The sequence below is a fragment of the Sander vitreus genome, chromosome 12, assembly GCF_031162955.1.
Source record: "Sander vitreus isolate 19-12246 chromosome 12, sanVit1, whole genome shotgun sequence".
Taxonomy (NCBI): domain Eukaryota; kingdom Metazoa; phylum Chordata; class Actinopteri; order Perciformes; family Percidae; genus Sander; species Sander vitreus.
The window spans coordinates 1,612,350-1,640,000 of NC_135866.1; the positions used below are offsets into that span (position 1 = coordinate 1,612,350).

General features: G+C 41.2%; 1 protein-coding gene across 7 annotated transcripts in view; it reads left to right on the top strand.

Moving 5' to 3' along the window:
• pard3ab (par-3 family cell polarity regulator alpha, b) overlaps nt 1-27,651 on the top strand; it is a 315,562-nt gene that overhangs the window by 186,030 nt on the left and 101,881 nt on the right. For 5 of the 7 annotated variants that reach the window (XM_078265135.1, XM_078265136.1, XM_078265140.1 and 2 more), the window contains 5 exons: nt 86-256; nt 6,124-6,277; nt 17,565-17,751; nt 20,077-20,228; nt 22,009-22,053. In XM_078265135.1, coding sequence (XP_078121261.1) covers nt 86-256; nt 6,124-6,277; nt 17,565-17,751; nt 20,077-20,228; nt 22,009-22,053 — 709 coding nt within the window. The remainder of the gene's footprint in view (nt 1-85; nt 257-6,123; nt 6,278-17,564; nt 17,752-20,076; nt 20,229-22,008; nt 22,054-27,651) is intronic. The other 2 variants (XM_078265139.1, XM_078265141.1) reach the window with 1 other exon arrangement.

The window sequence follows — 27,651 nt, forward strand, 5'->3', positions numbered from 1 at the left end:
TGGTAGTTGGAAAATCACAGCCTCCATTCTGTGTACAGTTAGGAGTTTAAACACCAAAAGAAACACTTTTGTTGCTCACCAACAGGATGGCCGGCTTCGAGTGAATGACCAGTTGATTGCTGTGAATGGGGAGTCGCTATTGGGCAAAACCAACCATGACGCCATGGAGACGCTACGCAAGTCCATGTCAACGGAAGGCAACAAACGCGGGATGATCCAGCTCATTGTGGCCAGACGAGTGGCCAAAAGAAATGAGGTGAGGAAACAAAAATGAAAGCCAGATCGGATTGAGACCGGTGTGTGGCTGTGAATTCTTGCCATTTTAACTGTTCTCAGAAAAGTAGGGACAACATTTTGGATATACAGAATGTCTGAGTAGGATCAAGTCGGCGATAGCTATGTAGATACATATCAGCAGGGCTTTAAATTTACACCCGCCAACCTGCCAAATGTGGGTAAAAATTCACTTTGGCGGGTAACATTGTAAAGTTACTAGACAATTTGCCTGGTGATTGATGCAAATAACACTGCATTTGTTTGAGTGTTGCCAGATTGGTCTCTTTTCCACCAAGAAATTTGGGCGGTTTTGTGTATGTTTGGCTTGGAAACGTACCGTTTATCTGGCAACACTGCTTGTAGTACTAATCCTAAATTTCCATTATCCATTAACACTATGTTGTAGCGTGTCAAAAACAGTTGGCTGCGTGCCTAGCGTGTGTGGTATCGATTAGCCGCTCGGCTGAAGGAGGAGCCGAATGGAACGGCATGGAAAAAAAACTGCTGAAATGAATTAGTAAAGTTAGTTAGGAGAAAAAGAATGTGGCTAGTGGAAAATCTAGCTGGTAACTCTACTAGCCATGTTGGCTGGTTATCCAAAAAATTATTTTAATGCCCCGGATTTTAAAATTAGTCAGGTTAATACAGTACTTTGAAAGGAAATTGCCATTTCAACAGATTTTTCTGATCACCTAACCTGAATAATGTCATAGTTGCAGTCTGCATGATCATAACATCACATGGGCTATATATAACAATGGCATCTAGACACACCTTATAGTCATTTTTTCATAGTTTTGGTAATGTATAATGATAGCATTTTACTTCCAGCTGTCTTTGCTGAGACCTGGAGGTGCAGCAGCATCATTAGATACATTTTACAAAGGGAGTCCAACAAGTGGCCACACAGGTTTTACACAACTCCCCAGTTTAACCATTATGTATATACACAATATATATGTGAACCACTTAGAAGTGAAAACAAACATTAAAGAATATTAAGACCATTAAGGTTATAACCCCAAACTATCTATGGCAGTTAGATTTTGCAGCGCTACTTGTTTTACCAGAAAGTAAAACATCAGCACCTCTATGAAAATAAAACCCACGTCAAATTGAATCATACTGCATTGTAATGGTTTAAACCACTAACCACTAAAAATGGTCTTATTTTGAATGAGGCCAGTTATGGCTGTAGACAAGACCAGATTTGTCAAGTCCAAGACCAGGACTAGTCGAGACCGAGTCAAGACAGAGTCCAAATGAGAGACAGTCAAGACCGAGAGAGAAAGGATCAAATTGGGCCATATTATTTTACTTTATGTATAACAATTTCAGTCACATTAAGCTGAAGTGCAGCTTCACATTTCAAATGATGGGTCTTTTTATTCTTATTATAAATTGATATGTTCACATTCTTGAATTTATTATTTGTCTTGAAGAATCCATAGTACAAAGTGCTCGCTGACATTGTGTCACACATGTTAACATTAGTTATTGAGTAAAGGGGGGGGGGATTGCTTTCATTCACAGTTACTGCTCAGATTTGTCTTTACCAGCTGATCTGGGATTTCCAGATTGCAGTTTGGTCAAGAACTTTTCTTTCTTTTTAGTCTTGAAGACGTGAGAGTTTGAGATTAATGAAATGGACATTTTGAAACACATTGTGGCTATTATATCCTGCCGAGGGGCGTCGGACTGGGGGGGGGGAAGGGGACTGAGTACCCAGGGCCCTCATGTGAGGGCCCAAAAAGATACTAGAATGAATAGCTGTAGATGCGGGGAGGGGCCCATAGAAAATGCCTTTCTACAGGGCCCAGAATTTTGTGCTGCTTACTCTATTTTAATATTGCCATTACGGATGCCACATATTTAATTGATCCAATGATACGGACTAGGGATGTTGTGATCCTGTTTAAGATCAAAGTGGTTGTAATTATAGTGTGTGTGTGTGTGTGTGTGTGTTTCCTGTAAAAAATAAAAATGGTACTCATCTGACACGGCTGTCCTAAATAAAGACACTTTTGTGAACGTGGAGTCATCAGGCACCACTTCAATAGGACCCTTTCTGTGATACTGTAAATGTACAATACACGCAAAGCAAACCATTGGGAAATACCCTCATGAGCAGCAATGAGTCGTTTCATGAAATAAAAGTAAGTATTCAGGTCATAGAAGTTCACCAACCCCTCCCACGCACGTTCACCTCCCTGTAGGCAGCTGGAGAAAAGAAAAAAACCATGGCTGAGCTACACAACTTTTTTTTTTCTCCCCTCAATGTCATGTTTTTACATTCTCTGTACATCTTGGCCTGTCGCCTGCTTGAAAGCCGAGGCAGAGTCTGTGCACCGCTGCTGTGTGTCTGTATGGGCGCGCACGTCTGTGTGCATGTTTACGCCTCTGGCACTGCCTGGCTTCCCCGCTCTCCTTTTCCAACCTGGTGTGTCAAAGTTTTGATTTCCCCTTGGCCCGTCTGGTAATTGAAAGCAGAGGCTAAGCCTGGAGGTGTGTTTTGTGTTTGTGTGTCTCTGTGTGTGTGTGTGTGTGTGTGTGTGTGTGTCTGTCTGTCTGTCTGTCTGTCTGTCTGTCTGTCTGTGTGTGTGTCTGTCTCTGTGTGTCTCTGTGTGTGTGTACATACACACGTCTTTGTCTGCACACACAAGTGTGTAGTTTGTGCTTTTGTACATCCTGCTTATGCATGTATACATGTATTTGCAAGGATCTTTCTGTGTGTTCGTTTGCAACCAGATACCCTGCGAGCATGTGTGTGTTGCAGCCATGTCAAAGCAATGAGACTTAACAGACAGCATTGGTGGATGAATAAAATTAGGGCGCTTGGAGTCTCGTCAATCTCTGCATACACGCAGAGCCGGAGGCATGGCCTAAGGCTCGCCAAGTGTCTGGCTATTTATAAGAAATAGTGTCCAAGACACTGAGGAGGAAAACAACAATTCAATACACTCATACTCCAAGAGACTGCTCTGAGCTGATTTAGAGTCCCTATACTGTATATTCTGTATAACTCATAACCAGCTGTCCATCAGATATTTGTTAAAATAATACCTAGTTACTATGAGGTGAAAGCTGTTGCTTAATTTGACATCTTGTCAAACCCTACTGACATATGGCAAATAATCCTGAATTTACTTTCCTCTCCATGTCTCCATCCCTTGACAGCCAATCTCAAATCAATCTCAAATGTTTGCCTTTGCATAAAATCACAAGCCCTATTGCCCCCATTCCTTCCTCCATCCCCATAGAAACACAGTGAACCCAGAGCAGCTGACTTCCTCATCACCGTCGCCACCCGATGGGATCGAGACCTTCCCGGAGCTCAATTATCATCCTGAATATGCGATGGGCTGCAGTGTGATTTGTCGATGCGCCCTCAGTATGGCGAATCCCCTCTGCTATCACTGAGGCATTAGACCTCGACCCCGTCAGTTGGCTAATTCATTAACTATCTCATTGAGAGTCAAGAGCATCCGCACGCCAGCAGTCACAGCACCATATGGTGAGGCTAGAAACACGCTTGTTTCCGCCGAAGATTTGTTGCATCCGTGTGAAGGTCTGATTGGTTCCGTTAGCTGTCAATCGTGCCATTTCATTTGTCCAATAAATGGTCAGATTGTATTCCTACCTAAGATGTTGGTCTGATCAGAAGTTAGTGTTAAACCTTTGACTACCCCCTTTATAGCGTTGGTCGCATTTAAGTATGCTAGAATCTGTACTGTTTTCTGCTGGAGCAGTTATTGCCTTGCCCAAGGGCAGGTAACTAAGTACATTTACTTAAGCACTTAAGAAACATTTTGAGTTGCTTGTACGGTATGCTTTTGTCCCGATTGATTCTTTCACAATACATAAGTACTGGGATTCAATAGTTTTCCTATTTTCTTTTCCTTCGTTGAATAATACACTTCTAGAGACAATATATCCTGAGACATTTAATAACTTATTGTTTTCTAAGAACAACGCATATCACGTCAGTCAGTCTGACATTTATTTACTTTGTAAAGAAGAATAAACATGGAATTTCTGCATTTTCTGCTTCCGGTCTGTTTAGCTGGAAACAGATATGATGTAGTCGCCGTCAGCGGTGCTGTAATAACAGAAACAAAAAATGTGATTCCTACAAGTGATTTTAGGGAAAATAATCGATTTTAAAAATCATCGCAAAAACAATCACGATTCATCAGATTTTTTTTCTCACCCCCAACTTGTCCCTTACTGGAGTATTCAATTTTACGCTAAATTATACTTGTACTCCACTACATTTACAGAAGGTACAGTAATGTTGTACTTAATACTCAATATTTATTTTTAAGCTATAGTTACCTTACCGAGCAAAATTTAACATCCAAAACATATGCTCATCTAAGTGAGTTTATGCGTCTATATTCCCCTGAGACATTAGGAAAAATATATATGTTTTCCTTACATGGTCTATGTGCTGTCTCAGAGAACTGTCAACACTTTCAGATATATGATTCTGGTGAAATACCTATTCATTTTAATCTAAATGTAAAAAAACCCCACTAAAATCTTCCTACAATTCTCCAGACAATTCTGACTACCTGACCTTAGTGTCCTCAGTGCTACAATATGGCCGATCTTCTAAATAATATGTAATTATAGATTAATATACCCAACAATATATAAGTTAAAATTGTCTCCACAGCAGGCAACATTTAAATTCTGCTTGCATGTAAATGCAGCACCATCAACAATTTGATCCTTGAGTACATTTTTTTATTGGACTACCACTGAAGGAATCTAATTCGTGGTTGGTCAGGAAGTTCAAATATATTCAGTGTGGTTATGTTAAAAAAGCAGCTAACTAGTCTGAAATTCACTACACCTCACGCTACTGCCAGCCTCCTAATGAATCCACACAAATACTCTCCTGTAAACTGGACTTGTTTGTTTACATCCAAGTCCATTGGGCGGTGGTTATTACAGCACTTCAACAATGTAGTGAGCTGAACGGCTCATTGGCCAAAGAGCTTCTGCCAAAATGGAATCCCAGCGTAGCGTTGATCGGGGTGATTTGGCTCCAGCATTGACTCCAGTGTTATCGCTCGTTATGCGATGCCGCCGATGATTGTTATCCTTTTGGCAAGAGCTGTCATCATAAATGCAGAGACTGCAGCAAATCAATACAGTTAACTAGCCAATGGACAAACAATGAGGGCCAAGACACACACACACACACACACACACCTTCCCAGGCAGTGGATGTGGATTCTGGGTGACAGGGCCAGAAAATGGTCTATTTGTCCAGCAAACAAGAATGTGTCATCATGGCTCCTGAGGGAAATGTCAAGATGCTAGCAAGCTAACCATCCCCTGCGGTGGGGGAGTGCTAGCTCGCTAACAGCCTGTGGCTTAACAGCCTATTGGAAATCCATCCTCATGTATCATGGTTACCACACTGCTAGCATTAGCGTGAATAGGAGCCCCTGTGTGTCCATCCAGTATTGTTTAGCAAATGGCTAACATGATTGTGTATAGATCACTGACATTTTGTTCTAACTGTAAAAAGAGGCACAGCACATTAATTCATTTTCCACTCATGGTTATTTATATTTATTAACCAAAATGCTTCTCAAAGGGCTTCACAAATCAGTTTTTGGAAAGGGATATGATAAGTTAGCTTTGGCTAACTGTTGCTGTTTCCAGAACAGCTTAGAACAGTATATAAAGTCTGTTTTATGAGCATAATCGGAGAGAATAAACCATACAGTACACAGCCAAAGAAGGGATCATCTTTATATTTACTTGACTATGGAAGAACAAAGATTGAGTAAATCCAATCATTATTCTAAAATCACCTCCCTCCTCATTCAGGGGAGCCCAGGGAGCCCGCTGGGGGGCAGCCAGCAGACTATGAACACCTCCCTGGATGATCACGAGCGGCGGATCTCCCACTCTTTGTACGGTGGCCTGGAGGGCCTTGATGACAACTTGATGCCACGACAGGGCATGATGCCACGCACAATAGGTAAGATTGACATGTCTTTTGTTGGAACTCGTTTCCCTTTGGCTTGTGGTACTCCTTCAACTGCTGCTGACTTTAAGATGGAGATTTATGTGAGTTTTCGGATCGATCTCAGTCTGAGGCCATGCTATGTTGCTACGCTAAGACTGGTATTGGTGCTCAGTATTATATAGAATAGAAAACACTTTATTGTCCCTGAGGGGAAATTTGTCTTGGGCATAGTGCTACAATCTGTTGCTTCACAACACAAACATTTAACAGAAAAAAACATTCCATAATCAACATAAAAACAAGAATCATCAACGAAGCATCTTAGGATGTAAAAGAAGACACATATGACTGTTCAGACAATAAGACATCTTAAAAAGTGACTGTAAAAATTAAAGTGCGAAGTTCTAAACGTGCTGGTGTATTTATTGCACTTTAGCTCTGTCGTGCTAAGATTTACTATCGGAGTTGAGCAGCTTGATAAACGATAACTTCAGTCTGTTTGTTTTTACATCTCGGCACATGGGATCTTCTCCCTGATGGCAGAAGTTCAAATTCAGGAAAGAGAGGGTGTTGAGAGTCTGCAGTGAATTATTATTATTATTCGTATTATTATTATTTTTCCTGACAGCTTGATCGTACAGGCTCTGTATGGGATGAACCTTCAATTACACATACCCTATAAGAATGGTACTACATAGCAGAGTGCAGCATTTACATCTCCCTTCTGTGTGTGTGTGTGTGTGTGTGTGTGTGTGTTTCCTGGTAGATTCTATTGCCGCGTTCTTTTTACCTTGGAACTCCGAAGCCGGAGCTGGGAATGACGTCATACCCGAGTTGAATGCGTTCAATTTAAAAGTCTGATTTTCATTGTTTTCATTAGCTCTAGCCCGGTTAGCTATTGTTAGCAATACCAGTTGATAACGACGCATTACGCCGTTTTTTTGTGCATGCAAACAGCGTAGCAACATGTCCACAGATAGAAGTTGAACATGCCTGTGTGAACGACTGATTTAGTGACACAAATAAGACAGAAGTGCTTATAACTTTATGTTACTGCAGCTTTTCACAACTGTTGATACAGAGGGCAGCCATGTTGGATTTTGAACACGGGCTACTGCGAGGTTGTACGAGTTCCGAGCTCATAAATCCGAGGTCAGGGGGCGTGTTTACGACTTGGACCTCGCTAAAACCGAGTTGCGAGGTAAATAGAATGCGGAATAAGGTCCAACCTGTCAGGTTGTGTCAACACAGAATACAACTCTGTCATCTGGTCTCAGTTCCTGTCAAGACTCGGTGGCTTTTAATGTCTCGGAAAATGTCAGAGAGAGAGAGAGAGAGAGAGACGGAGATGAAAAAAAATGGCCCCTGGAAAATGCGTTGCTGCAGACGCTCAGCTAGTGATTGATTCCAGGGGGTTGTTTTGTGTGTGTTTTTGAAAGTGTTTGTTTCTGTGTTAGTTTGCATGCTTATCATTCTCTCCGTAGGTGACCTGATCTGTCATTGCTTAAACCAGTGACAACAAGTGAGTGTGTGTTGGACTAGGTGAGATTAGCAAGCATATTTGTATCTTTGTATGAGAGCCTGGCACGTGTCTGTACAGGATTGCGCGTGTGTAGCACTTCAATGATTGATGGATGGGTGGTGATGTTGCCCAGTTTTAAAGAAGGGCTTCTGTACACCAGATGGTGTAACTGCTGTGTTCAGTTCAAGCAAGTACAAAATGCCCAAACTGTCTTTGTACCTTTGTCCTCTGCTTTTGTGTCTTTGCTTTGCATTTCTCAAAAAGACCAAAATGATCCATGTTTTTAGGGAAGCAAAATACTTAGTATTATTAGTAGTATTATTATGTATGTTCTATTACTAAGAACATACACAAAATACCTTAATTGTAAATTGATTAAGCAGAAGAAGAGTTGGAAGAGTTGCTACACCAACTTTGAATCTGTTTTTGAAATTAGCATCTACCAACTCTGCCTCATTAATCAATGCAACACCATGTGAAAGTGTGAACTGTGTTTTCCTTTTATGCAAATTGGTTGACATTGACACTGTGTTGTTAGTTCAATAGAAAACAAAGTGTGACTGACAGAGGAAGTGTTAATAGGTGAAGTTCCAGCACGCTGCCACAGTTCATTCATGCTTAACAAACAGCGAGGGCTTCTAATGAGCGTACAGGGTACAGATACTGTATGCAGGAGATTGAATGCTCAACAGCAAACAAGATCACCAAGCCAACCAGTAGAGCTGGAACAATTCCAAATTTTGCTGTACAATTGATTGTCTCAGAAATATTTGCGATTAACAACATAATCGTCTCTTTCAGTCAAATTTAAAATATATATATATATATATATATATATATTTTTTTTTAACAAATTAAAGTTTTGAATGAATCCCAGGGTACATCTTTTGACAAATGTCACTTTGAGGTTTTTAACATTAATATGCGTTCCCCCAGCCTGCCTATGGTCCCCCAGTGGCTAGAAATGGTGATAGGTGTAAACCGAGCCCTGGGTATCCTGCTCTGCCTTTGAGAAAATGAAAGCTCAGATGGGCCAAATGGAATCTTCCCTTTATGACATCATAAGGGGAAAGGTTACCTCCCCTTTCTCTGCTTTGCCCACCCAGAGAATTTGGCCCCCCCATGAGAGAGAGAGAGACATCATGGCTTTCAAACAAGCAAAGTGGCAGTTGGTCAAGGCCACACCCCCACCCTCCACCTTGCCCCCCCCTCTCTCCTCCTCAATAGCATTTAAAGCTACAGACACAGAAATGGCACATCCTAAGGAAAGCTCATTGTGGGACTGGCTCTAGTGGTTGTAATTCTGGACCAAGGCTGAATTTCTGGAAAGAGACTTCAGATACAGTATTAGGGGACCACTAAGGTCTATATAAAAGAGACTTCAGATACAGTATTAGGGGACCACTAAGGTCTATATAAAAGAGACTTCAGATACAGTATTAGGGGGACCACTAAGGTCTATATAAAAGAGACTTCAGATACAGTATTAGGGGACCACTAAGGTCTATATAAAAGAGACTTCAGATACAGTATTAGGGGACCACTAAGGTCTATATAAAAGAGACTTCAGATACAGTATTAGGGGACCACTAAGGTCTATATAAAAGAGACTTCAGATACAGTATTAGGGGACCACTAAGGCCTATATAAAAGAGACTTCAGATACAGTATTAGGGGGACCACTAAGGTCTATATAAAAGAGACTTCAGATACAGTATTAGGGGACCACTAAGGTCTATATAAAAGAGACTTCAGATACAGTATTAGGGGACCACTAAGGCCTATATAAAAGAGACTTCAGATACAGTATTAGGGGACCACTAAGGTCTATATAAAAGGTCCAGTGCTTTTATAACAGATAGAGGTAACATATTGCCACCAGCTGGACATAGACATGCAGTAGCAACAGTAGCTGAAAGCTGGAGAGGTAACGTGGGGGACTACAGTTACCAGGACAAGACAAATCAGATCGATTAAATGCAAATTATTCACTGGTATTTGTTCCTCTGCCCTCACTCTTACCTTAGTAAAAATTAAATGATCTTCGAAATGTGGATCAGTTAAAGATCATCAACCGTAACAAGAACAGGAAGGATTCTAAAAGATAATATTAATAATTTGTTGAGCACTTTTCTAGACCCCCAAGTGCCAAACAGGATGCAAAAACAAAAACGTTAAAAGCGTAAAAAGCACATAACATTGCAGGTACAGACAGCGATTGAATTTCCCCAAGAGGGATGTGTAAGTATTTCGGAGCTCCGACCGGGAATGTCATTGCAGCCGACATGGATGATACCGCCCTGGGCGAGGTTGCTGGACATCTCACCTTAGCGCCTGGAAAGCAATAAAGTCGCTGCTGATTTTTTTTTCTTAGCGTTCCTCAAAAATCTCCAATGAAAACATGGCGCTGCTCACCTCAGTGCTGTTATAGTGTTTAGAGACATCCGACCCCTCATCCCATGAGGACTAAAATAAAGTGTGTGAAAATATTTTACTGAAGCGTTTTGTAAAAAACAGAGAGAGAGAGGTTCATGTGCTCAGAGCAGACAGCTGTCACGGAGATATGAATAACGTTATTTCTCCAACATGCTATAGCTCCGTCCGTGGGTTTAGATACTCGGCGTCCAGCAACCAGTTTATCTACGGATCGAGTCCTAAACATGAAGATTGTGATTAACAGTGAATGGGTTGTTGGTGAAATAAGGTATAATTAATGAGACAATGATTACTGTGAACAGAGCAGAGAGCAGAACAGAGCTGCTGTCGGCTGCTGCTCCTGTGAGCATTTACGCGTTGTTCTCATTAGATGCGTTTTACGTCTCACAGAAAACAAATGGACGCACAGTGCGTACAGGATTAGGGCTTGTGGTGCCACTGCCCCTCACTCATCAATTAAATACACAAGGAATTAATTACCAACACCTGCTGCTTATTGATCCTCCGACATGTGGGCTTTTATGTGTTGCTACACTGCAAATTGGTAGGGCTAAGCAGGGAAATGAAGATGTCAGGCTGGCTCCAGTGGCCTGTTTCTTCTAATATTTCACCTAACCTTAACAAGGCGGGACACCAGATGCAAGAAACCTCCGAGGCTGGCCTGTGGAGGGATGCCCACTATATAATCACTAACTATCACAGACACATGAGACATTTACCTGCTTATTAAACACTTAATCAGTCCAATGGAGTGGTTTTTTTTTCCTGACCACCTAAGGGAAAATTCAACCCCAATTTGTCATGTAAAATATTTTAGATCTTCCATGGTTTCTGAATCAAGTCTGTAATTTGGGACCGATCATAATGAACTAATTATTTTTTTTCCATGCGCTTGGCTTGACCTCGAGATATCAAAGCAGCACAGTTATGGAAACATCACTCTGCGGTTTTGTGTCAAAGGGAGATTGGAGAGGCTGGGGAAGGATTAAAGCTTTATTTGAACCGTTGTTTAATTTGCCAGTGTGGGCTGAGCACAGGATAAAGGCCAGCAGGCATCCCCCTTCACTCAGCTTTTTATAGGTGTTTTTATATTATTTTATTAATTGGAGATTGATTCTGAAACAAGTTCCCCAATTGAAGATCAAGACCACACACATTACAAGATTTCTGCCCATATGAAGACAGGACTCCTCTATGGATTAGTAAAGTGCCTTTGTGATTTTCATTTGAAACAGTATTACAAGTACATTAAGTTAACATGCTTCAGAATTGTTTTTTTTCTCCCAAACACAAATTCCATCTGCTTGCTACTGTAATTCATTTATCTTTCTTTGACTATATTTAGTGAAGAGTTGAGGTCCAAAATGGCCTTTTTTTTTTTTGTGCTGAACCAAGAAATTAACAGGTTTTTGTTTTCTGTAGGTGTAACAACTTTTCAACGAAAAAGATCACAATATATAAAAACATTGCATTGGAACGATTTCTTTAGAGAGCAAGCCCATAGCCAGCCTAGTGGAAGGGGGGGGGGCTGGTGTTCATTTTTTCAAAAAGTGGACGATTTTGCTGTTTTTCCCTCATTTTCTATTTAATCATGAAGTTCAAATACATCATTTTGGTGACTTTTTATGCACTAATTTGTGCTGAATTAGCTTGTCTGTCGGTATCTTCAAACCACCCGACATTTCAGAGACAGATCTCTAAAAAAAATGCGCAATTTAAACCCAAACTATCCGCATGGCTACAGTAGATACCACCAGACAAAGTGTTGTGTCATTTGGTTGAACCAACCCTTTTAAAATACAGTTGGGCAACTTTGGCCAACGGTTGGGGCAGAGCTTGTGTAGACCTGCTCAAGGGTCTGTAACTTAACTTGTGTGTGGTGTCAAGTTGTGTCTCAAGTGTCTGAGAATGCACAAGCTAATGTATTGTTGCCACATGCAGTGCTTTCTGTGCATTAACAAATATTGTTTCATAAACAGAAACCGTTGGGTCATGACTAGGCATGGGCCGGTGTGAGATTCTGACAGTATGATAGCCTTCAGCAAAAATATCACGGTTTCACAGAATTGCAGTATTGCAATTACAGCTCTGAAATGTATTAAAAGTTTGGGTAAAAAACAACTTTTTTCCCCCATTGAGCACAATGTAATTGATTTTTAAACACACTGGACAGTGGCAGGGAGAGGGAGTTCTAAACTGCACTGTCTGTCCATGACGACTCATAAAAAACAGCTCATACCTCAGGAACGGTATGACGGAATGTTTTAGAGGTTTTAAAACCGTGGCTTTTTTAAACCGCGGCATACCTTGAAACTGGTAACCGGCCCATGCCTAGTCATGACAGGTTTAAATACTGTGGAATGGTCTGGAAAAGCAGACGGCGGGCTCTTAGCTGCTGCAGTGCTGCTGCCCAGAAGCCAATAGTACTGTAGAAGTCTGTATATGTGAACATGTGTGAATACCAAGCAGAGCTTACCATGCTCAGCAAACCTCTGTTAAATAAATAAATAAGTGTGTGTGTGTGAGAGAGAGTGCTGGGGGGGGGTCTTTTACAGTTGCTTGTTTTAGGTCTTTTTCTCTCTTCGTAAGGGTGCCACAAAAAATAAATCATGCGTTAGGCTTTCTTAGAAGACAACATCATTCCCATTCAGAACATATCAGCTTGCGTTTTGGCCCGTGCACACTCTTAGATCCCTCGCTGGCTTTCTGCACTCTGAGGATGCCAGGGATAAGAGAGAGACTTAATTATTCCTTCAGGCCAATAGCTTTCAAGGCCCAGCACCCCTGGCAATAACCTCCTTACTAATTATGCAAATAGACCGAGGCAAGACAAAATGAAAAGAGGAACAAAAAAAAACTCCTTTGAATGTCTTCACCCCGTGTTATTCTCACCTCTTGCGATCTCCATTTTCATCTAAAATATATTTTCATCCCCTTTCTTTCCTCCTGGCCATTTTCTGTCTCCCCTTTTGCCCTCAAATATGTAGTAGTTTTGCACACAAAAAAACATCTGATAATAGCCACTCCCAGAGACTCTCAAATGAAATGCCTCCTAATGTTCCACTGCAGTTCTGTCACAAATGATTACAGCCACTGGCAAAGATAATGTGTGTTTTTTGATTTGATTCTCAGGTGATGGGTGTGCGCTCTGTCCACATGGCAGTGCTATTGTTGCTGACGGATGGCTGCCCTTGGGTGCTGGCACTAAAACAAAGAGGCGTTTTTTTTCCTCCATTTACTAGGCTAGTGAGTTGACAGATTCATTGGCTTTCTGCTCAGTAGCTGCCAGTTGATTGTACTGCAGTTATTCAAACTGTGACATTGATGGGATTCTCAGTGTTGCGCATTGGACTGCTTAGGGAAATGGGATTAAGTGATTCTGTGAATGCACGTGTTTGTGTGTGTACGGTTTTGTGTGTATAAAACGTGTGTGTGTTTGTCTGTGGAAAGTTGTATGTGTATAAGGTAGGTGTGTGTGTGGTCTGAGAGAGAGAGAGAGAGAGAAGTGACCATGCTGTGTTAGAGGACTCACCCGGACTCCCAAATTCCCAGCGAATATCAAACACACACACACACACTAAAACCACTTTCACAGTTCAGTTATGGCGTTTTTCCATTACATGGTACCTGCTCGACTCTCCTCGACTCTACTCGCCTCGCCTCGACACACTGTGCGTCCGTTTTCCGTTGCAGATTTTAGTACCGCCTCAGCGTGGCTGGTCGTTATATGCCGGCTCGACGCAAACACCAGCGCACAAGTATAAACATCAGGCCACTTGAGCTTGTTTTCCAGTTCTGTGGAGGCTCCACGCAGAGCTTTCTCCGTAGCCTATGTAAGTGGCCTGATGTTTATACTTGTGCGCTGCTGCGTGCGTCGAGCCGGCCATGTGTGTGTGTACGTGGCTACGGCGAAAGCTCTGCCTGGAGCCTCCGCAGAACTGTAAAACAAGCGGCGCCACAGGAAACTGCCGTGACCTAACATGACACACACACAGAACGTGGAAGGTGTGTTGTTGTTGCCAGAAGACACATTTAGTTTCTAATGAAGCTGGAGGCAGCAGAAATAAACACAGCTGGATAAACTGTTTAAAAATAGCGGGTTTGTTCAGGACACCCCCGTCTGTCGCTTTCACGTCACCTTTTGCAGATGCAGTTCAGAACACCTATCCTGTATATGTGGGTAAATGCTCTTTTACAAACATGCAGATCCCTTCCTAGATACTTCTAACTGATGCACATACAAATGTCTTTCATTAGTTACTTTTTCCTTTTTCATGATTAGCAATTTAGTAAACAGTTATCAAGCTCCAGCTCTATACACATTATCCGCCACTGTTTCGGCCGTTGGGTGGTACGACTATGTACAATTTCTACAGACTGCTACTTTTGAGCCTTTGTTGTTCAAGAAGAATGCCTGTCAGTAAAAAATATCCACGCACCATCCAAGGCAGGATATATATCCTGAAAAACATTCCGTCCCAATTTTAACACTATGTCTAATCTAGGTGGACCACACCCAAAAGGGGAAAGGTATTAAAGTGTTAAATTAATTTCCCAGCCTATGTAAATAATGCATACCGCAATGCAAACGTAAGTGTCTATACATATTCGACACAACAACCAGGATGCAAGTGAATGATGGACAGAAACAAACCAAAACTAAGAAAACACTAGCATGTCACAATATTTATTTTATTATATTATGATTCTTTATTTTGTTTTTATTTTAATAAAAGTGGATATTATTGACACCATTTTACCATTTTAGAGAGAGAGAGAGAGAGACACACACACACACACAGAGACACACACACACACAGAGACACACACACAGAGAGAGAGAGAGAGAGACACACACAGACACACATAGAGAGAGAGACACACACACAGTGAGCGAGAGACACACAGAGAGACACACAGACAAGTTCAAACATTTAGAGACCGACAACCCCGTTAACATTCCCTGATGGGTATTATTTTTTTTATGAAATATATAGATTTTCAGTGGAGGGAATTACGTATAGGTTATTTGTAAGCTTGTTGAGCCGTGTGTTGCCAATGTGCACATCGGTTTGAATTATGTTTTTATATATTTTATTTGCTCTCACGATCCCTTCCCACTGCCAGGGCTGCAACTGAAGTAATAGGCTAAAGCAACGACAGTTGATGGAAAGGACAAGTGTAATTATGGTCAGATCTAGTGTCTGACTGATGGAGAAGTGATATTAATAAGCGTTATGATTTCCGCATCTACAGCGTCGGCTATTTTTTGACAGCTTTCCTTCCTGTTTTAAGAAGCAGCGACTGTATTGTGTTTGCCTGTAAAACCGTGTCTGTGTTCTTCATATTTATGTAGAATTATAATTTCCTCTTCTTATGTAACATATGCAGCTCTGGTAGATGTTTGTGATTGGTCGTGCTGTGCAAACACCGCCTCTTTTATGTGAACGCTCGAGCCGCTGGATTGGGAAACCCTGGGTTGATTGAACTAGTTGATAACCAGCGTCGTGACACAGGTTATGCGGGACCGCGGGTGTTAGGTTAGGTGAAGACGGGGAACTGAAAGAAATCCAGGACATGTTGATCTGGATTCGTAGGACAGGCCTCAGGTCTCCGTCTGTAAAGCCCTAACTCTTTCTACAGACATACAAACTTCTCCCTGAACTCAGTACACAAGGCTTGTGATGCATTGAAGCTGCCCTTCTTTTGATGCAGAGAAACCCCCCCGCCCCATTTCAAAATACAGATTAAAGACAAAGTCATGCGCTGCATTTCAATTGCTTTTTAAGGCTTGCTTTTCAGAGCCTGAGAAAGAGGGCTATTTTATTTATTCGCCTCAGCACGGGGAAGTTTTTATCTTTATTTGTGAGGGCACAGCTTGAATTAATCATAGTGTTTTGACATAGGAACACCATTGTGCTGCCAAACTCCACTTGGTGTAAGCTGATTAGCCAGGAGCAGTTTCACTCTGCTTTCAAACTTCAAAATATGTTTTGTGGTTTAAAGAGTTGCCCTGTATTTCTCTTTTCTTTTTGATTTGGTAAACTTGTTTTCCTGCAGTTGGCCCATTAAATGATTCCTGCAGTCTCACGCTTTTCACAAATAGATGAATGCACGAGGATGTTGTGTAAAAGAGCTGGGTTTTACAGTGTGTTTCTTTTTCATGTTGATACTATTTTTCTATCATCCTCCTACAGTAGGAGCTGAAAGACATAAGCGTTATTTTGTCAGGGCCATAGTCCTATTTTCTCATATCTTAATTATTTCAATCGAATCCTGTTGCACTTACAGGTGTAAGAAAAGCATGAAACATTAACAACTTTACTATTATAAAAAAATTATATATTCTGATGGCTTTGTTGCAGAGAGTAAGATGAAAAGTTGGATACCACTCTCATATCTGTGCATTAGGTACGCAGCTGAAGCTAGGAGGTGGTTAGCTTAGCCTAGCACAAAGACTGGGAGCAGAAAAAGCTAGCGATTGTCCAGAGTTCAGAAATACACCTACTGTACTAGCTATAAAATGTTTGGATTCACATATTTTACATTGTTGGTTTAACTGTTTGAGTCTTGTACTTGAACTGTTCCTTGGCAAAACCACAGCCAGTAGCAGTGACTTTCTGGAGTCTTGCAGTCACCATGAAGTTGCCAGGCAACCAGAACACAGAAGTGCGGGACAGATGGATGAACAGGTTTTTTTGTTGTCAAGGAGTAGTTGCACTATGACGTAACAAATTGAACAATGGAAAGAACTGGGCTAGTTGTTTTCCCCAGTGCTTCCAGGCTTTATGCTAAGCTAAGTTACTAGCCGCCCAGCTCCAGCCCTGTACTTACAGTAACATACAGTACAGACCCACGAGTGGTGTCTATTTTCTCTTTTAACTCTTGCTGTATAAAAGTGAATATCCCAAAATGTCAAACTATTCCTGTAAGTATAAGATGCACAGACCTTTGTCAGGGTAGGTGATTATTCTCAAGCAAACGTATTATAAAGCTTATTTTGCTTTCAGGTTCATTGTCAATGTAGACAACACCGCCTGTCTGTTGTGTTAAAAAACTCAACATTTTGGGAAAAGTTCTACTGGCATTTCTTTCCAACACAAAGTTATGAGAACTGCACATGAAAATAAACATGCAGTCCATATCCTGTTTAATGATATTTTGAATACATTCAACTTGGCTTGTTTTGTTTGATCCCACATATTGTTAATGTTTAATACAAATGCAATAAGTCTCTTTGAACATGAAGAGAAAGTCCACAGACAAGGCTGACAGTCTATGAATAAATTAAAAGAATTTAGATATTAGAAGAATTCAGAAACAAGATCTTGTCCCCTGCAGGAAACTATCAGCTCTCGCCGACCGTCAACATGCCGCAGGACGACACGGTGATCATAGAGGACGACGGGCCGCCGCTTCTCCCTCCCAACCTCTCCGACCAATCATCGTCCAGCTCCCACGACGATGTGGGCTTCACTGCTGACATGACGCCGCCCTGGGCCAAAGAGCTGCCCCCTCAGAATGACAGGTGGGCAAACTTGAATTATTCCTAACACAGAGTCTTCCTTCAGTTCCTCAAACATAATGCTGACATAGATATAGTGCTTTTCTAGTCTTGACAACCACTCAACGCACTTTTACATAGTACAGGAACCATTCACCATTCACACACACACACACACTGTGGCCGAGGCTGCTGTACAAGGTGCCACCTGCTCATCAGATAAACATTTACGCACATTAAAGGACAATTCCGGCGTAAAATGAACCTAGGGGTTAATAACATGTGTAGCGAGTCGACCGTTCTCTGGGACATGTTTTCATGCTAATGTAATGCGTCTCTAGCTTGAAACAAGCTACCGCAAAACCGGTGGTTAGCTGCTAATGCTAGCTTTCGGGGCAGAGGGTAAATCACTATTTTCTACCACTAACGAGGCTCAAAATAGCACCACACTTCCACAGTAGCATAATGAAAACAGTCATGAGCAGTCGAATCACGAACGCTGTGTTTGAGCTATGTTACTGGTTGCACGCCGTTCGTGGTTCGACTGCTCATGACAGTTTTCCAAGATGGCGGCTGAATGTAAACATGAACGCTACTGTCTTTATAATCTATCTTTGTCTGTACACTTACAAAGTTCTCAATGCTTCGGTTTACATGTAGAGACCCTCATTATGCTACTGTGGAAGTGTGGTGCTATTTTGAGTCTTGTTAGTGGTATAAAATAGTGATTTACCCTCTGCCCCGAAAGCTAGCGTTAGCAGCTAACCACCGGTTTTGCGGTAGCTAGTTTAAAGCTAGAGACGCATTCTATTAGCATGAAAACATGTCCCAGAGAGCGGTCGACTCTGTACACATGTTATTGATCCCTAGGTTCATTTTACGCCGGAATTGTCCTTTAACACTCCGATGGCGCAGCATCGGGAGCAATTCAGGGTTCAGAGTAGGGATAGACTGATTATTGGGCTGTTTTTTTTGGCAGTTTGCTGATTATCTGTATCAGCGTTTTATTTAGCTGATAACTGATAAAGTTAATGAATTAAAAAGTGTTCTACTTTGGCTCTGCTACAGCTCTGGGTCTGTCCCTCTGCTTCAGTTTCACTCACCACTGAGTCTGACTTCATCTCCCCCCCCACAACACTATCTGACTCTCTTACTGGGGATTATGTTGGTCACTGAAGGCTTGTATACTGTGGACGCACAGACAGTTTTGTTATTACTTAGAATTCCTCATCGGGGAGACAGAAACTACACACTATAGCTTTAAGTAAAAATTCCGATGCATGTCTTTTACTTGTAACAGAGTATTTTTTTACAGTGTGGTATTAGTTCTTTTACTTTTAACTAAGGATCTGAATACTTCTTCCACTGCTGCATGCCTGTGTTGATTCATCACATGAATGTATAGCATAGAGCTGCGTCTAACCATGAGCAAATCATCCAATACATACAGTAGGTTTTTATAAAAAAAAGAAAAAGAAATACTACTTACTTTTCAATCAATTGATTGTTTAGTGATCAGAAACCCATGACACATGGCCACCACATGCAGGGTGTGTGTCTGTGTGTGTGTTCCTGTGATGGGGAAGGATGACTCTTTCTACTGTATATAATGACTCCCAGAGCAGTGCCTCTGTTTCTCATCGTGTCTTTATTTATGTTTGGGCCTGATAGTCATTTTCTCTCTCTTTCTCTCACCACAATCTCTTTTTAATGCCATCATTACTTTCTTTTTCTTTATTCTCCTCTTCTCTTTCCTCCCCTGATTTCTCTTGTCATATCTTATTTTGTTCGGTCTTTTTCTCTTCATACAATTGTTTTGTGTTTAGCTTTTTCCTCTTTGTTGGTCTCACTTTCATCTTTCTCTTTCTCTGCTTCTAATAATGTATCTGCCACCCATTTACTTTCTTCTATGTAAAGCTCTCTCTTTCTCCTCTCTGTCTTTCATTTTTCTCGCCCATGCTGTCTTCCAACTTTGTTTCCTCATTCCCTCCGTCCCTCATTGGCCCAACCCATTCTCTTTTATTTTTCCACATATTCAGCTCTCCTATTTCTTTTTCAGATTTCCCTCCATCTCTTGTTCACTCTCTTAGTTTCCTTCTTTGAACCGGATGAGTTCAAAGAAGAGAGGTTCTTTATAACCTTTTCCACTTACGCCCCTCTTTTAATGCTTTCTAATGCCACATCTGTGTTTGTTTTATTTTTCTTTCTCTTCCTCCTGAAGTACCTTTTGAAGTCTCCATATTTTATATAGAAAATGCTAGACATGTTATCTATACTATTTATCGGTCCTTCCTGTGACACAAATTACCCAGTGTGGGATCAATAAAGCCAATCTTATCCTACCTCCAGCTCCCTGAATCCAGATGAAAATAATCCAGACGGCAACTTTCAAAGGGAAGGCTTTGGGCGCCAGAGCATGTCGGAGAAACGCACCAAGCAGTTTGGAGACGCCTCTCAGCTGGAGATCATCAAGACACGCAAGTCCAAGAGCATGGATCTAGGTACAACTTTCAAAACGTTTTCAAAATGATGTTCATTAGATTCCAGGGAAATGAGACAGGTTGTCCATGAACAGGAACTGACGGAGAATGTGAAAACCTCCACCTGCTTCTAGTCACACCATATATGAACATGGCACATCCATATCAGCTGAAGGAGGTAGCCTTAGCCTGTTGGCTAATTTTTAAGATGCAGTACAAGGGTTAAGCATTAGCTACAGTACTTCTTCAGCCATACATTGTTGGTGTCAGAATATGATATGGATGGATTTACTGTATACTGGGGGATTTACAAGTGGTAAACCCAGGAGCACAAAACTTGTTAAGTGGTACAATTCCCTTTTCTTTCGCCCAACAAACTTAGAATATGTACGGAAGAGGATTAGGGCCACATGTGAAAAAATGTATTGAGTTCTGAGTTTAATCTCAGAATTCTGACTGATCTCATGAAGTGGTGTATGTATGACACGCCAATTCATATGCCTTTGTTGGTGTGTTATCAAGACGCATACTTGCTTTTTAGCATGTTTATCAACGCTGTTTGGCCTCCATTGACTTACATTACCTTGCAATTGCGTGCGAATTGACGCCGTAGCGGGCGAAAATCCACGTAGGGAGGTTGGTCTGGGTGGAGGATGGGAAAAACACAGGAATTTCACCCAGGAGAGCGGGGATCGCGTCCTGTGTGTTCACGTTTCCTTCGTGTCCCGCGTGTGACGTTTCCTTTCCACGTTTGTTCTTTTCCTAAACCCAACCGTAGCCTCGCGATAACACGTAGCCTCGCGATAACACGTAGCCTCGCGATAACACGCCACGTGGCTTTAGAAAGAGGCGTGTATGTTTACGCTATGACGTTGCAGACTGCCGTCCGCTGTATAGAGCGTAGACATACACGCTGATAGCTCAAAATGCGTACAGATAACACGCCACTTGGCTTCAGGAAAGTGGCGTGTATGTTTTCGCAAAGTCATGATGTCATGTTGCAGAATTCTAACTTTGTTTCTCAGAATTATAAAATTCAATTCAGAATTCAGAGAAAAGAGTCAGACTTCTGACTTTATTCTCAGAATTATGACTTCTTTTTTTTTTTTTAGAAAAAGTCAGAATCCTGAGATTAAAGTCAGAATTCTGACTTCAAACTCAGAACTCAAATAACATTTTTTCACATGTGGCCCTAATCCTCTTCTGTAAATAGTAAGTGTCGGGTTAACTGCATTGAAGAAGTTAAGCATTTAAGGCTGGTGTTCACTTTTCTATGGAGTCATTTGATAAACTCAGCGCACCTCAGCTACTTCAAATTCTGTAAAACCTTTCCTGTTACCTTTAGCACATAATCCCTGCACGGCCCCAGGTTTCAGACATGATGCTTGTATTTGAATGTATTCCACCCCCTTGCCTCTGTATGGAAACAGACTCTGCATCTCTCGCCCCAAAGTCAAGAACTTCCCAGTGTTGATTCACCTTGAAATGGCTTTGAACAGTCACTGATTGCTTTGGCTGCAACCGTCTCTCCACTCGCACTCTCTATAATCATATCTAATCTTCTCCGCCAGATTGCTGCTCTGTGCCGTGTTGATATCACAACAAGTCTGATTGCTATCCTCAAGCCCTCTTTTCATCCCCCCCCACCCTTGTCTCGCATGGCGTCCGATACTAATTGAGATGAAGCACTTTGTGATGTTTGCAGCGCTACCTGGATGTTGCATGTGGAATGTCATTTGCACTAACTGAACCCTCAAATGTTTGTACCCCTCCCCTCTGTCCTGCCCCCTTCCTTTAACAGTAGCCGACGAGATTAACCTCACCCCTCGTCCAGACACCAACACAGGTAAGTCCTGCTGCACTGAAAGGTAGAACGGAATACTTCCCTTCGCCTCCATCACCATCACCTTTTCCTCTCCAGGTGCATATCCAAGGCCTGGGACTGACGGCTATAAGTTGTGTTTGACATTTATGTTGACTTAAAAGCCACCAGGAGTCCTGATTCGTACAGAAAGTAATGCTGTTTTATGATCTTATACCACATTATGTTTTATTATCCCATCACATTTAGCACATTCTGACTTCATTCATCAGGCAAAGGAGGGAAATCACCTGCACTATGATGGCTCTCATTGCACATTCTGTATAATGTACATTTCCACAGTTTATTCAAGCAGTGCAACAACAGAGTCTCCATTAGGATTGGCCATCAAGAACCGGTTCCAACTTGGAATCGTTTCAAATATTACGATTCCAATGGAATGGTTTTCTTATTGGAATCGTTAGGAAAAATTTGGTTTTGAACACAACCATCGGTTCCAAATGTGCAAGTTTTGGTTTCCGTAGCGACCACCGTACTACCAGGCGCAGTAAGCGGCGCTCTGAAGCGTGGCTTTATTTTACGTCGAAAAAGCCCAGTGAAACTGCACACCACCATTGAATGAAAACAAAATTGCCCTCTTATCTGTGCAGGTGACCCGTTTCATCTCCACCACTTAAAGATCGGAATCGAGAATCAATAAGAAACAGAATTGCAAGAATCAGAATTGGAAATGATGCCCAACCCTAGTCTCCGTTCATCACTCCACTGCTCTGATTTTCAGATTTTTTCTACTTTGCTGATTTTTTATGTGATGTTAAACTGCTATCAATGCATTGCAACACTTGCAACCTGCAGATGAATCAAATGAAAAGCATACTAGGAAAGGGGGAGATTATGCATGCCCTATAGGCTGCTTAAAGGCTTTTAAATTGGAAATACCTTTGCAGGTTACATTGACAGTAACTTAAAGGACAATTCCGGCGCAAAATGAACCTAGGGGTTAATAACATGTGTAGCGAGTCGACCGTTCTCTGGGACATGTTTTCATGCTAATCAAATGTGTCTCTAGCTTGAAACAAGCTACCGCAAAATGGTGATTAGCTTATAACGCTAGCCTTCAGGGCAGAGGGTAAAAAGCTATTTCTACACCACTAAGTGTACAGACAGTTTTATTAAAAAGATAGATTATAAAGACAGTAGTGTTCATGTATACATGCGGGCGCCATCTTCGGAAAACAAGTCATGACCATCAATGCTTCGGTTTACATGTAGAGACCCTCATTATGCTACAGTGGAAGTGTGGTGCTATTTTGAGCCTTGTTAGTGGTGTAGAAATAGCGATTTACCCTCTGCTCTACGGTGGCCCTGAAGTGCAAATCACAACAGCAAATAGAAAAACGCAACAGCAAATCATAAAACACAACGGCAAATAGGAAAACACGACAGCAAATATGAAAGCACGACAGCAAATATGAAAGCACGACAGCAAATATGAAAACACGACAGCAAATAGGAAAACACGACTGCAAATAGGAAAACACGACAGCAAATACGAAAACAAAACGGCATTAACTTCTATCGGAAAATCTATCTAGCAGAGGACGGAGCCTCCTGAAAGGACAGACAGACAGTTAAAAGTAGGTGCTTTTCCGTGTTTTTCACCTCTCCTTCCTGTTAAAAGACAGACAGTCCGTCTGTCCGTCATATTTGTTGAAGTGTTTTTATATTTGCTGTCGTGTTTTCCTATTTGCTGTCGTGTTTTCTTATTTGCTGTCGTGTTTTCTTATTTGCTGTCGTGTTTTCTTATTTGCTGTCGTGTTTTCCTATTTGCCGTTGTGTTTTCTTATTTGCCGTTGTGTTTTCCTATTTGCCGTTGTGTTTTATGATTTGCTGTTGCATTTTTCTATTTGCTGTTGTGATTTGCACTTCAGGGCCACCGTACTGCCCCGAAGGCTAGTGTTATAAGCTAATCAGCAGTCTGCGCTAGCTTGTCTCAAGCATGAAAACATATCCCAGAGAACGGTTGACTCGCTACACATATGTTGTCAACCCCTAGGTTCATTTTACGCCAGAATTGTCCTTTAACAGCGAGTAGCATCAGTTGGAATGAATGAGCGCATGAGGACAGTAGGTAGTGTTGTATAGAGAACTATGTGCAGCAGAGTTGAGTGTATGGCAGGAATATGTTCTCATACTGATAGAATTACTGCTGTGGAAATGAACATTGTGCTTTACCAAAACAACTGGTTGAAAAGTGGAGTAAGCAATTACAGAAAACATCTTTTAAGAAAATTATAACTGCAGCAGATCAGAAAAAGGTAGGCTTTTTAGCAAAATATAAAGTTACTAAACAAAATGTAGGTAGCTCAGGGCCAGTCCGTGGCATAGGCAGCATAGGCAAGTGCTAGGGGTGACAGCAGTCCAAATGAGTAAAGAAAATTGAAAGATATTGAGAAATAAACATCAAAAATCAACAAAACCCGATTTAAGCAACAAAAAGGTCAACAAAGCAAGGAAGACGAGCGGAAAAAGCAACAAAAACTTTGAAAAGCGACAAATTTCGGAAAAAGCAACAAATAGCTGAAAGCTTGCCTAAGGCACCAAATTGGTTAGGGCCTGCTCTGAGGTAGATAGATATGAAAAACAATCTGATAATGTACAGTATGTGCAGATGATCTTTGCCAAGTGCTGAGTGTTGCATTTTAGTGAATAAATTCAGTCACAATTGCCATTGAGATAGTCTGCAAAACATTCACCTTTCTAATTAATCAAAAGTGCACATAGTTTGATAAAATCTGTTTACATATAGGTTATAAGATAGATAGGAAGAAGCAAACTTTGTAACTGTACTTCATCAGTTTTTGTGTTGAATTGGATAAAAAAACAACTTAAACCCCTCTGTCCCAGGCCCTTAATGTCATCTCAGATCTACCTTCACAGTCCATGTCTTCTTCATTCACTCTTCATTCATTTTAAGACACAAACAGGATATGTGTTTTTTTATGTGATGATACGTTATACAACTTTGGGGAACACTGGCACTCTAAATGAACTGCAACCTGCCTCTGTGGCTTTGTAGAACAGATCGATCCATAACTGGTGCAGGACATGACACAAATTGAAACAGGAACAACAATGGCCGAAATTAAATTGCACATATTGATCTGCGAATACAAATTCAGTGGCTAACTTGCAGACAATGTTTCAGAAGGTTTATCCACCGCTCTGCTCTTTATGTGTGTGTGTGTGTGTGTGTGTGGTGTTCCCTGTGTTTGGTGTTTTGTTCGCTCCTGACAAGACACATTTGTCAGACTGCAGAGTGAAGACTTGCAGTCCCCGCCGCAGTTTAAGATCGCTGACGAACATGGTTGTGAAAGCAGTTGGGTGACTACAGATTTGAGTTTCTCCCGTTTGCCTCAGATGCGGCTGTAGTACTAATATTGTGTGTGTGTGTGTGTGTGTGTGTGTGTTCGGAGAAGGACAGCAGAAGAAGCACTCTGTCCTTGGTTAAGGCAGCGGGCTGACAGCGAGTCATCTGTCATTGTCAAGTCTTGTGTAGTTTCACCGTTGCCTTGGCTGAATAGAAGGCATGCCTCTAATATCAGCGACTTGGACCAAAGACACGGATCCTGTCTTAGGAAGACATGTAGAGAGGGAGAAAGAGAGCGATAAGAGCTTTAGAGTGTAGAAGAGAAGCTGTCTTGGTACTATTTTGCAGGTACGGTTGTGAACTCTCACTCGGTAGTAAAGTGTGAAGACAGAACCAGGAGGAAAAAGTGCGGCAAGAGGATCGAAAGAGGTGTTGAGGAAAAGCACAGATGGACACTTTGATTAGTATTTTAATACTTTTGTTGGAACCTTCAGTGTGTGGGCAGCCATGAGATGGACAGGAGATTGTTTCCAACTTCTGTCGTGTTAGGATATCATGAGTCGGTAAGGATCAGATTGTGTGTTACATATTTTAGAAAATGTATCTGCCGAATAGAGGCAACAAATGAGTCAGCCGTACGGTTGCAATGAGACTCGGAAAAGTTAACAACTTGACATAGGGCTCCTACTATATATGTATATATGTGTGTGTGTATATATATATATATATATATATATATATATATATATATAAGGGCTGTCAATCGATTAAAAAAATTAATCTAATTACATACTCTGTGATTAATTAATCGAAATTAATCGCATACATAATTAACGGTGCCTGAACCGATGCAAACGTCAATATGGAATGGATTAATCTGAGTTAATTTTAAGTTATTTTGACAGCCCTAATATATATATATATATATAGAGATATATATATAGATATATATATATATAGATATAGATATATATATAGATATAGATATATATATATATATAGATATAGATATAGATATATAGATGATGATGTATGATATCAACAGGCGTAATAAACACATCGTGAAACGCTGCGACATATTGCGATAGACACTCCGAGATTTGTGTTAGTTGTCATTCTTTCTTTAGTGGTGCCTTTTATATTCAATTCAGTGTTTAATTTGTTCAATAAAAGAATGTTGGAAATGATTTCCTTTCATTAGTTTTAAATTCAACAAGCAGTTTGTTGTACTGTATATCTGTTTATTAATCGCACGTAATATCGTTATCGCGATATTCAACACTATCGCATATTGCATATTTTCCTCATATGGTGCAGCCCTAACTAAACATGCATCTTAAAGTCCATCAAGTGCTCATACCGAGGTGCTTACTGACTGACTGACTGGTTATACAGTCTGTTAGTGACTAGAGAGTATAGTATCCCAACAAAACGTCCTTTCCATCTGACACTTCCGCTGGGTTTTCCCAGGCAGCCTGAATAACGGCAGAGCCGTATGAGCGAGGGCCAGTGGCAAAAGTGCCCGCATGTTCACTGCTTTGCCCGTTCTCCAAAGCTGTCTCCGAGTCAACTTTGGCAGATTCGGTAGCGGAGTTGCAGTTGAAAAAACTGCATGTAAGAAATATCAGCATTTTGGAGGAAACTAGTTTTATCATCGCTGGGGCATTTTCTACTGGTCTCCAATCAAACTCATAGTAAAATGTGCATGTGATGTTCTTTAATTAAGCCCCATTGTATTGTCTGAATCCAAGTGATGTGCTTTTACTTTGAAATTCTAGAACTTATCTCATTGCGGGGCATTCAAACCAAAAAGATTTTCTGCAGGGTTGTGCGGAGGGGGGTGTCAATGTAACGACCTATTTCTGTGACGTCCTGTTGTGTTCTTAAACCCCCCCCAACAAATCACAAGTAGACTTTATATTTCACAACTACTGCTTTCTGTCAAATTGTTTATAGATCTTGACGTTTCCGACCGCACTTGAAGGCAGCTTCATTTCACAGGAGAGAGAGAAATAAAAGAGACGAGTGAGATATAGCGAGTGCTTTGTTGTTGCAGGAAACATTCAACTATTACACAAACTCCCGGGCAGTTCAGTGCTTGTTTAGTTTTTTTTTACCCTCATAGTGTTTTAACACGTTCTTGTGGCAGAGATAGAGGCAGTGATGTTTCCTGTACGGGACTCTCACACCTCCTCAAAACACAGCTCAAAACACACCAACCAGTCTGATCTCCGGTTACGTGATCAGTGTGA